Source organism: Cloeon dipterum, chromosome 4 (genome assembly GCF_949628265.1).
Source record: "Cloeon dipterum chromosome 4, ieCloDipt1.1, whole genome shotgun sequence".
NCBI classification, from domain to species: Eukaryota; Metazoa; Arthropoda; class Insecta; order Ephemeroptera; family Baetidae; genus Cloeon; species Cloeon dipterum.
This window is the reverse complement of record NC_088789.1, coordinates 26553592-26565605: the sequence shown is the minus strand read 5'-3', so window position 1 is coordinate 26565605 and position 12014 is coordinate 26553592. Positions and strand designations below refer to the sequence as shown.

The window sequence follows — 12014 nt, the reverse complement described above, 5'->3', positions numbered from 1 at the left end:
TTTAAATACTTCCAGAACAATCCCAATGCAAAGCTATTTTTTACAACGTAGTGCTCTTATATAAGACTCTGAACGAAAACCTGTTTTTTATGGATATATATTTTAAAAAAAATGGCCGCACTAACAAATAAAACGATCGTTCTTACTACACAATAGTTTTATTTCAATCACTTTTTAAATATCCATCCAACATGGCTGCATAATCAATTCATCCTCATTTACTTTATATCTTAGGAGATCTGCGTAATGCAGAGAGCATACACGTTCGTGAAAACCATATTTTCAAATACAAAAGGCGCGCGATTATTAAATTAAAACATTAATTAAGATAGCGTCTAAGCTCAAGCCTCGTCCTCCTCTTGGCTAACCGCAGGCTTGGCCTTCTGGGAAGGACGTCTGCTCCTGTGTGGGGCGGTGGTGGCTGACTCGCTTGGGGTCTTGGGCTTGGGTTTGGGCTTGTCGAGACGCTCCAACTCCGCATCGGTCAGGACGCCCTTGTACCAGTCCTTGCTGCTCGACAAAATGAAATGTTTCGTGAGTTCAACCGTTTTTTAATATCTGTGCATATCTTATTGATTTTGAGGTGAAATCGACAGCTACCAAGTTCACTCAACGGGCCGGAAAAGTTTTGTTTCCGAGAAAATCTAAGACGCGAAAAATCGCACTTGTGCCAGGCTTAGTTATTTTTAACGAGAACAGGGCTCAAACGAACACTTCAAATTTTAAAATTGTACATTGAGGGTAACGGGTTCCCAAAATACTATAAATATTAAAAGAAAAATAAATTGTATTAATTTAATTGTTTAAAACGGCAGCTGCCCTTTGTACCAAGAGATGGGTGGCACCAGGCAGATATTTTTGGGGACAGGAAAATCCGGATTAAGAATAAAATTGTGGTCCTGAATTGACAACTGTCCATTTTTTTCTATAATTCAATTAATTTTTTTCTGACACTCAGGGCTGCTCTTAGACTATTTTAATTTCAATAACCTTTTAATCTACAAGTCAAAAATACTCAGCCCAAAATTTAAAGCATTTATTTATGTGTTAATTTAAATTAAAATATTACCATTCAGGAACATTCTTGACCGAGTCGCAAGACTTGGTGGCGTCATTGAAGACCTTTCCTAGCATGCAGCCGTTCCTGCGTGGAGTTTCTCCGTTGATGCACACGTAGAAAAACTGGCAGTCTTCAGGGTCAGCGTACCTGGGGTGAATCGCCATTCCAGTCTGGTTCGTTTTGGGGCACGAGAAATTGAACACATCTGCAGCAAAATAAGAGTTGAATATATTTTTAGATTTTTGGGATTTTTTTCTCATTTTTGCATGGTGTAAAATAGAATATTTGGAAGCAAACCTTCAGAGGAGCAGTGCTTCTTCTGAGCCTCATCGGGCCAGGTGCAGATGCCGGTCTTGGCGCTGTAGACAAGACCATCAGGGCAGGTGATTGCGTTGAACATGCCGTCGACGCAGTAGTAGAACTTGTCGCAAATTTTGGGGTCTGCGTGGGCAAAGTATCCGTGTTTGCGGGGACAGTGGGTGCTCGGCTGAGGAGTCTCTGCAAATTAAAAATTATTGCTATGATTTCCATTGGAAACTAAAAATTGTTTAAAATAATGTACAATAATTATTATAAATTAAATTAGATAATTATGAACTTACGCAATTTGGGCCTCTGGGAGCAGTCGATTCCGAAGGGAAGATCGCACTTTTCGTGCTGCGAGCTGAAGTCGTTGAAGACCATGCCGTCAGGGCAGAGACGCTCTTCGATCACACCCTCCGTGCACGCGTAGTACTTGTCGCACTGTTCAGCATCGGCGAAATAGCCGTTCGGCTCGGGACACTCGTCCGAAAACTGTTCATCGTCCTCCTGCTGCGCCTTGGGCGGAGGTGCCTTCGACCTTGATCCTGGCTGGTTCTTTCTCTGGGGCAGGGCCGCCGCAAAAGCCACCAAAAGGCATACTGCAATTCACATTTCCGAAAATTTGTAACAAATCGCTTAGTGAAATTGGATATTCTTTTGATAGCGGAAGACCTTTTGCCTGCGGTTAGATTTTTTACGTCCGGACCGAAGGCTATTAGGATATATATGTGCCCAAATTATAAAACTCTCTACTTTCAATAGAATAGACTAGCTTTCATCGGATGGGATGAAAGACTTAAATACTTCCTTTTCCACAAAATGTCTGTCATTATAAATTTTAATGAAAGTTTATAATATGTCTTTTATTGCAACTAAATCAAACAAATCTAAAAAGGATGCAACGGGAGCGAAGAAAATTGTACAGAAAATGCTTAATTTGGTAGAGAAAAAGTGGCAAATTCAAGTATGGGTCGGTACTCACAGAGCAAAAACAATCTAGGTGCAGCCATCCTGAGAGAGAGGAGAACACTGAACACTGATCGTTAATCGACCTTGTTCGATCTGCTTTTACTTCGGGCAGGAGGAGAAATCATTTCATTGCACCAGCCAACCATATTGTCACCTTAACTCTCGGCACTCTAGCTCGCTTTCCTCAAACTACAGCCAGGGTCATTAACTAATAACACGAGTTGCGGATTTGTCTCAGGGCAATGTCACGCTCGCTGACGGAAGAGATCCATTTTTATCTATTAAAATAAACGGCTTAACTTACGCTTAGCACGGAAAATCATCGTGATTATGAAAAAAGCAGTTGTTGTGTAAATCCAGTTACTCAACTGTTTAAAATAGAAGGAAACATTTTTGGATGTGTCCAGCAGTTAAAAGCTGCAAGTGGTAAGACGAGTGTGTTATGGAATATTATTCGAAAGGCCACGGGCTAAAAAGGTGCTCTTTCACTTTCCCTTTCAATTCGCTCCCAACTCGAGGTGTGACCGGAATAAATTAGCGTCTCGCGAGAGCAGGAAATATGTGTATATAATGAACGGGCGCTGAAATTTCGCACTCATTATTTCGTCTAGATGGAATTTTCGTGGTAACTGATCGGCTCTTTGATTTGATATATATATGAAAGAGCGGCGAGAAAGAAAGAAAGCCGCACACTTTATTGTCGCTAGCCGGCTGACTGACTGCATTCGTTTTACACCGCAGACTCAGGTATGTGGGGAAAGTTCGGAGCGATCGAATCGAACGACCACCGCCGATAAGCTGGATAAATGCCGGCTCATTTCTTACACTTCTTTCCGCCGTTAACTCATTTATCCATTAACAAGAGTAATGACGCTTGTTTGCTGACCAACGCCCTGAAATGATGATATTTTAAATGGAAAAATTAGCTCTTGTAACATTTCAGAGCAGCTCTCAAATCGATTTATCATGCTGTCTTTTTGTATAATTTTCTCGTTTGTTTAGGATGAAAATAAAATTGATTAAACGTGTTTAACTTGAAATGAAATAAAACCAGCTTAACAATTTGCTCAATTCATCAGTTTTAAATAAATCCGTTGCACTAAGGGACTGATTTATGATTTAAATCAAGAAAATTTAAATATATACCTTGATATATTAGACAATCTATTTGAATTGTACTGAATTGCCTTAAACAATCTCAATAATATTACAGTTTTAACTTTGAAACTTTAGCAGATCCAATGATCTTAATAATATAAACCTGTTTTTTTTTACCAAAAAGATATTTTCCGAGGATTTTTGATCAGAAAGCGACTTAAAGTAGTGCTTTACAGACCAAAAATTGAGAACATTTTGCGTTGTTGACTATGAAAAGTAGTTAATTGAGTTTATTGTTTGTGAAATTTAGCAACAGTTTACCTCTACAATGTGCAATTATATATAATCAGGACCGAGGAATAGTTAAATATCTCATTTTGGCGAATTTATTGAAAAATTAAATGGATTATTTGCTTGATTTTTATTCCTCCAGTCACGATCTATGCAAATTGTAAGCTGAATTCCCCTAAATTATGATATGAATTGTGATTTTATAATAAGGAGACAGTGCTTGAAGAGTATGCAAGCTTTTGAGTTGATTTTCTCAAATATTTAAACGGCAACCTGGGCACATTTTTAGCTTTTTCATACATTTTAGATAGCATACCAAGGAAAGGTGATGCGTGTTTTTAGCAATGTTTCTGGAAAAATATACTTCAAACATAAAAAAGTGGATTTGCTATAAAATTTAATTCTCCTTCTCAAAAAGCTATCAATATTTTCGCTGTATAATATTTTATCGCTTTAAATCATTGAACCATTAGTATTTTTTATTCCAGAGGGTAACAACACTGTACAAATTAAATGATCTACATTTTAACAATGTAAAATTGCTCCTAGAAAACATATAAAAATACAATTTTAATCTATTTTTGCCGGGAAAACTGGTTAAAGGACCAAACTCTTTATTATATGAAATGAGCGAGACGGTCAATCATTTAACGGAACAAAAAACCAATTTAAAACCTCAAGTCATATTGAACTTTTCTTCATTGCTGTATGAAAATGGAGGGGATGATTAATCAATATTCACAGTAAGTTATGCGTGAAGCAAGAATATTAGCATCAGCGAAACGGGTTTATTTTGAATTTAACCTCTCTCTCTCTCTCTCTCTCGTCGACAAAGTTACAAACTGAATTTAATGCTTAATTTTTTCATCATCCTCCTCATTGAATTCTTTAAGCACGGCACATCTTTCGAGTTGTGTGTACATTGTATCACTTTAAAGATCATTATCAATTAGCGGCCTGTCATTGGATTAACGATTCCGCGCGCATCTCTTTCGTGATGTGCCATATTTTCCCATGGATTCCCGTGAAAAAGTTGCAACCATATCACGTTCGCAACCTGAGAGATCCTGTTTGAGAACAGTTTAAAGCAAGCCAACGAAGATTGAGATCACCGCGCGCGGAGTCAATGTCAGCGTTTAAAGGCATAAAAGCGGCGCGGCGCGGCGCGGCGCCCAGGGAAAAACAAACCCGATCAGAATGAAAAAGTGTCCGGCGCGCCGCGCCGGTGACCAAGGCTAAAAACACGCGTGATTATAACCTTTTGCGACCTCGCGCTTGTTACTGTTAGTTTTTCAGCCGTGGATCAGATCGAGCCCGAGCTGAATTCGAAACGTCGTCGATCCGTGTGAAACATCTCGGGGATTTCACTGAAGATGTTTGCACAATGAACGTGTGTGTTCGGTTATTTCACCTAGTCAGGTGGTGTGTGAGGCAACTCGCTTGACATTTACTACCATTGGTCCTCCTGCGGCTTGCACTTCAGTAGAGTGGCTAAATTACCGCCGTTTTATACTACAGAAGGATGGAAAATGTTCACTCACGCCTAACGAACATTGACTTTGCACCAACAAAAAATATCTTTAAGGTCGACGGCGAGCAACTTTCTCAAAACGCGCTATTAAAGTTAAGTTCTACAGTAAATTATTAAAAAATGTTTATAATTTTACTTGAAAAACCATCTAAAAATTAGGAAAAAGTTAAAATATTTTTCCAGGTTGCAGTTGAAATTTCTGAGTGAGCATCAATTGTCTCCTTATTGTAAAGTCACGATTTATTTCACAATTCAAGGATTTTTTCCTCAAACTCGCACACCATTGGATAGATTGCGACGAGAGGGATCGAATCAAGTGAAAAAATAAATAGCTTTTCGAGGAATTTGGCTGTTTCTGAGCCCTAGTTTCATTATTGCACATTTTAGAATTAGTTGCTATTGTTCTTAATTATTGGCCTGTTAAGCTCCACTTATTTCATTTTGTATTAATCGTCTTAAAACACTATAATTTTATTTTAACTTGCTTATTTTACACCTGCTATTCAAAGAAAAAAAATAGAAAATGTGAAATCTAACTGTAAATACTCATTCAAGATTTTTTTAATAAAGCAACTGACATGCATAACATTTATTCCTCCAGGCAAAGCCACTAACTAGCCTTGTAAGCGTTCCTCATTATCCATTTCTCGGTAGACAGGCGAAAACCGCGCCCAAACCAATTCAAGAGCGTATATATAGCATAATGACGACTTGGCAATGAATGAATGAACGATCTGCATGGAAAACTCGTCGTCGGCCGCTTTCACGAACACACACACACACACACACACACTAATCTCGGCGTGGAGCCTTGCAAATGGCATGAAAGCGGTTGATCTGGAAACGTCAATTTCGCTTTGAATTTGATGCGAGACGAATCGATACCTGTCAAGATAAATAATCAGCATCAGCATTATGCGGCTCTGAATGAGCAGCGTGTCTGCACAGAACAGACAGGAATCGAAGCCGTCAATGTCGAGGAAAATTGAAAAATAAAGTGTCACTTAGCCACTCTAACTGGACAAAGATGCAGCGTAAGGTGGATGCTCGGGGCTGAAATGCGTAGAACAAGTCACGGTAGTGGGAGGAAAAGCGTGCCTTCGTAACTTGGTTAAGATGTGCACACCGAAGACCCTCAGTGACCCATCACACTCGTCCTCTTACTTTTTTCTCGCAAAACAACCATTCAGTCGCTGCTCCTCTGCCAGAATGTACACAATGGACAGAATCTGGATTCCCATCATCATAGGTTTCATCTGTAAGTATTTTAAAATGAAATTTTTACATGAGTTGATCACAGGAACAATATTTTTTTAAATGTTTACAAATTATAGGACAAAAGATAATTTTTTATTTATTTGTTTTATTGTTATCGCGTCGGTTCGAGTGTTTTATTAATTTCTTTTGGAAAAATTGTAATTTATTGCCTCTTTAAATGAAAAAAAAATCGCCTAGCGCAGGGCTCCACAGGTTTTTAGCTTTTATTCCAAGAAGACCCTGGCGGGTGAATTGAATTTTGGAGATTACAATTTAATTAATTTGAAGAAACCATCGTTAAATATTCCTTTACGATCTTTTGGTTGAAGCACTGAAAAGAGCAATCAAAATTTCATGATGTCAAAATGGAATTTAAAAATTAATTCTAAATTTCCATTCAACGTATTATAACACCTAAAACTTCAAATAGCAATAAAAATGTTCAATAATTCTGTTTACACTCGAGGTTGGTTTTTCTTTGTTGAAAATTATTTTCTAAATGTCATAATTATAATATTGAGAATTTTAATTTCAACTTTCACATTTCTTTTCACATAATCAGTCATTAATGGAGCCCATGAATTAATATTATGTCTTGTAACAATTTTGTAAGCATAATACCACCAAGAAATAATATTTTATTTAATCATCTTTAATGGTATTTGAGTTGAAAGAAGTGCGCTGTAAATTATCAAGCGAGGAGCTTCATTCTTTCTCTTTTACGTTAAATGGCAAGGTCAACCAGACGGCTGACTGCGACTTTCCTTATAAATCTCGATGCAAATTTTTTTCATGAGCAATAATCAAGCGATGTAAAAAGTAGCTCTGCTTTCTTAAATCTTAAATTAATGGTTTCGCACGAATAATCTCCTTTCAAGGTGTTTGCGCACAGCAATGCCCCGAGAGAAACGGGAGGTTCGCAGATCCGCGGCAGTGCGACAAGTATGTTGAATGTCAGGAAGGAGAGGCGACTGAAAAACTTTGCCCCGACGGCCTGCTCTTCAACCCCAAGGTCGGGCTGTTCGGTTATCCTTGCGGCTACCCCAAAGATGTCGACTGCACAGGGAGGGAGGCTACTCGTGAGTGAATTTATTAATAATATGTAATATTTTTTCATAGAAAGTATAGAAATGCCAAGCTTGTCTTTAATTACTGAATAAATTGAGTTATCTGCCATTGAAAAACGACTAATCTGCAACTCAATGTTACAACTTGTTGTCGGTTGACATTTCATTTTTTTACATTCCCGTCATTACATTATAATTACATGCTCTCTGCATTCATTGAATTTCCCATTGAAACTACCAGAGAGTATTTTTTTAACTAATAGTATTTCTCAGAAAATTACAGCATAATTATAATGAGCCTCCAATCGACCTTGCAAGTTTGAAACCACGAAGTAGTACGCAACCGGCTCGACAAGCCAGTCTTGCCGGTTGCATTCAGCGAACTGAGCAGGCGTTTTTCTTTTGCAGAGCCTCCACAGCCTACCTCAGAGTGTCCACACCAGTTTGGTTACTTCAAGATAGGTGACGCTGCTAATTGTGGACAGTTTATGAACTGTGCCGATGGAAGGGGATACGTCTTTGACTGTCCAGAAGGCTTGGCCTTCGACTCGACTAATTACCAGTGCAACTGGCCTGACCTTGTCGACGACTGCAACACTGAAGGTTCGTTTTTTTTCTCGTGTAAAAATGAAAAAAAAACTGTCGAAATATTTTAGAGCAATTTGTTTTGGCTGGGTTCTTTAACTAATTAAAATTTGATATTTCCTAATTTAAAGAAAAACACATTGAAAATAAAAAATTGGCTTTGTTTACATGGGAGGATTAATTTTATTTTTGTATGCCAGCTATTAGGTCAATTTTGTGTAATTTTGAAGAAAAAACTGTTTATCTTCCAAGCATACACTTTCATTAATTCCCAATTAAATTAGATGCAAATTAACAAAAGACGAACACGAAATAGTTGGTTGTTGTTTGGCTCGCCCAAATAAATCTAGTATTGTGCTCATCCGACGACCTCTTGCAGAGTTTTTGGGATTCTCGTGCCCCGAAGAAAAGGTCAGCAGTTTGGGTCCTGTTGGATTTGGCGGCTTCAATTCATTCCGCTCGCCTGACGGTGACTGCACGCGCTTCTTCATCTGCGAGAATGGCCGGCCGAGACTGTTCAGATGTGGAGTCGGCAGGGCTTTCAACGAATTCATTGGAACTTGCGATGGAGCCGAGAACGTTACCGGATGGTATACAATTTTTTATCTTTTCCTCAGTCGTTTTGATTCCGTTTTATTTTCAGTGCGTAATCTCCAGAGGAAGAGTTGAATAATGAAAGACTTGTCTGTCCAACTATGTCACATTTATTTCTCATTTGTGTCCTTTCAAAAATACAAAATCATTTGTAATCAACAATTATTTTAGCGACATGCATTCTGTATCATCATCATTCGCGTACAAGTTAAGGGGTGTAGTACATAATACTCAACAAAAATTAAATTACTTCATCAGAGTCGAACTATTTACAATAAGCAACAAAATGTGTTTTGGAAGATGATTATGATGTAACTCTAAACTGTACAAGCTGGCGGTGGAAAAAATAAATTAAAAGCATATACTTCACAAATGAGTTGATTTGTATTTATCAGGAATAACAAAAAAATCTCAAATTACACACTGCTAGGCAATCAACCAATTTGAATCTACTTAAATGATAGAGATCTTACGGCATGTGAAGAGAGTGCGTCGAAAATGAATGAACATGCCGACAATCTGATCGCAAGTTAAGTAACCTGCCGCAGTTTTTTTTTTTTTTATCAAAGTGGCAAAACTGATGGAATCAGCTTTTCGGAGATAAACTAAATAAAAACTGGCCAAAAACTGTTTGTCGTTGTTTAGCTAATTACAAAAAAAAGTGGAGTCACCAATAGACTTGTGCTTTTTAGTTGAATGTAGCTTACAAGTTTAAAAACATTCCTTAAGTCCAATCAAATGGATAATTATAAATTAATTTTATGTCCCAATCATTGATTGACCGAAAGAGCCTGGCATCGATGAAAAAGCTCGTAAAGAAAAGCAACAAATTTTGCCCAAATGCTCAGGTTTTGTCACTTTAAGCTAGGAAAAGTAACGTTTTAGAAAAATTGGATTCTAAGGTAAGGAAAAGCAGCTTTCGGCCAAATAAGAGTCAACTGAAAAAGCACAATTCGAAAACTAAAAACTAATAATCTGTTCTCTTTGTCATAGAGATAGGACTCGTATACAAATTACAAAGTAAACTCTTACATTATTGATGAGAGATGTGCACGCGCATCTTTCAAAAAATAATCATGAGGAATGGCCAAGTCCCGATTTTCAGTGTCGTTTATGATACATAAGGCACTGTATTACAATGCATTATTCACACACGTCATTGTCGTTTCTCCTTACTACTCGCTACATATTTTTCGTCTTTTGTACAAAATTCCCTATTTTACGTCTTCATGCCGTATTAGCACCAGTTATTCAGATCGCAGTCTGTGCGTACTGCCACACATTCTTACTATAAGAAAATATGAATGCCACAACCAATGGATATTTTTGGATTCTCTTCAACAGGAATAAAGGTACACCTTGGTCGGAACACACAGCACGCGATGCTCCGCGAATAAAAAATAAATACACTTGAACTCTCTCGATATCTACCAGACAAATAACACGTTACGAAGGAATGTTCATTACGGCTAGTGTAAAATATCGATCTTAAGGAACTTATTAAGTATCCAGTGGTTAGACTTCATCATTCACAATTGAAGTTGTTACAAACTACTGATCTTCATTGTCAGAGAAGGCCACAATGTGATTTTTTTTTCAAAACTCTGAGCTATAAATGTTGTTTTTGAGCCCTTGCATGGTCGTCACTTTTGGCAAGATGAAAATAGTCAATATGACATTGTGTAAAAAGTTATTAGCAAAGTCTCGTAAAAGGACGGATGCTGATTGTGAGTCAAACACTTGGCCAGGTAACTTGCAGTCGTGTTTTTGGCCCTCTCAGGCCGCGATCAGTGTCTCTTCATGTGCAGAGAGAGGTGGTCCGACCGGGAAAATGACCTCTGACACAGGTTGCATTTGAAAGGCTTCTGGCCGGTGTGCTTCCTATAGTGCCTCGTCAGCTCGTCAGATCGAGCGAACTTCCAGGTACAACCATCCCAGGTACAATTGTAAGGCTTCTCACCTGCAAAACAAAATGGTTGATTATTAAAATAAAATATTCTCTTAATTGTCACTTGTCAGTGAGCATTGAAAATGTTTTATCAGAAGTCAGGCACAAAACAAAGTTGCATTGATGATTTTTTATCTATATTTGTTTTAATTATTAATATCAGCGGGGTCCAGATTCGTGCGACGCGCAGATATGGCGTTCGGTGGAGTATAGCGCCAAAAAACGGTCACGTGAAAACCAAGTTTTCGTCAACATTGTGACATAATTTGCATTACTTGTACTAATTGTGTCTTTTGGATCGTAAAAACAAACTCTTGACACTCGTACGGCAATCCATTTGTTTCCCACATTCAGACGCCATCTTGGATCTGCGCAGTAGGAACCAATTTTATCGCACATCTGGCCCCCGCTGTATTACGTCGGAAATTTACTATTACAATTCTTCCAATTCAATCATTTCGGCCCGATGCTTAGTAAAGAGAAACTAAATTAATTTTTTATTTAACCTTTAGTATATTGCTTATTCATGATTTTCGTGAAACGATCTTAAGAAGTTGTAAATATCATGCATCTGGCTCAGCATTAATGTCGAGCAGGTTGCCTACCTGTGTGCGTTCGTTTGTGAGCTTTGAGGTGCGAGCTCTTCGTGTAAACCTTTTTGCAGCCGTCGAAATCGCATTTGTGCACTTTTCTTCTCCGAAGGTTGTCGCTGTAGTCGGCGCTTCCTCCGGTGCTGCCTCCAGGCGAGGGACACGCGGGGGCGGTGAAGGCGGGGGGTGGCGGCGAGTTGACCCCGTTCAAAACGGGCACGGAAGACAGCGTTGGACCTGAATTTTTGTGCAGCACCCTGAAATTTGATATGCTGAATTAGCGATGATGCCATTAAATAAATTTTGGATCTTTTAAAAGAAGAAATCACGAAATGCTGCATAAAATTAAAAATAATTTGACGGAATCTGATTGGCTCTTCGGCGAAGTTATTGCCGGCGAGCGCACAAGTACAGTTTGCGTTAATGTCCATTGGCAGCAATTAATCCCACAATAAACAAGAAAGGGCGGCAGGCGAATGGTAAATGGCAGGAGACCAATAAAAGTGGAGCTCTCCTTGGAACGAGCAGCTTTCTCGCCACGCATCGAAATGAGCTTTTTAACAGCGCTTAGGCAGCCGCGTGCTGCGTGTAATTGAATTTTCAAGGAGAGAAGAAAAAAGCCGAAAACTAATTACGAGTAGATTTGCGAGACAATAAGGCGCGCGAGGATGTGTTCCTCGGATTGCTCTCGATTTGCCCGCGGCCGTTATAAAATGCTTGT

General features: G+C 38.6%; 3 protein-coding genes across 4 annotated transcripts in view; 1 reads left to right on the top strand and 2 right to left on the bottom strand.

Moving 5' to 3' along the window:
• Window positions 1-139: 139 nt before the first annotated feature.
• Window positions 140-2503, bottom strand: obst-B (obstructor-B). Its single transcript, XM_065490211.1, has 5 exons — window positions 2346-2503; window positions 1663-1962; window positions 1358-1558; window positions 1070-1265; window positions 140-510 (listed from the first exon to the last, which is right to left on the bottom strand). The coding sequence occupies exons 1-5, from the start codon at window positions 2371-2373 to the stop codon at window positions 342-344; spliced, it is 894 nt and encodes a 297-aa protein (XP_065346283.1). The 5' UTR covers window positions 2374-2503; the 3' UTR covers window positions 140-341.
• Window positions 2504-6359: 3856 nt separating this feature from the next.
• Window positions 6360-9131, top strand: LOC135942534 (protein obstructor-E-like). Its single transcript, XM_065488684.1, has 5 exons — window positions 6360-6510; window positions 7388-7588; window positions 7985-8179; window positions 8541-8751; window positions 8805-9131. Exons 1-5 carry the CDS (start codon window positions 6369-6371, stop codon window positions 8809-8811), a joined length of 756 nt encoding a protein of 251 aa, XP_065344756.1. The 5' UTR covers window positions 6360-6368; the 3' UTR covers window positions 8812-9131.
• The window catches only part of LOC135942532 (Krueppel-like factor 6), a 111273-nt gene continuing 108108 nt past the window's right edge, over window positions 8850-12014 (bottom strand). For both annotated transcript variants that reach the window (XM_065488680.1, XM_065488681.1), the window contains 2 exons: window positions 11309-11550; window positions 8850-10715 (listed from right to left, as the gene is read on the bottom strand). In XM_065488680.1, coding sequence (XP_065344752.1) covers window positions 10543-10715; window positions 11309-11550 — 415 coding nt within the window. In that variant the 3' untranslated portion in view covers window positions 8850-10542. The remainder of the gene's footprint in view (window positions 10716-11308; window positions 11551-12014) is intronic.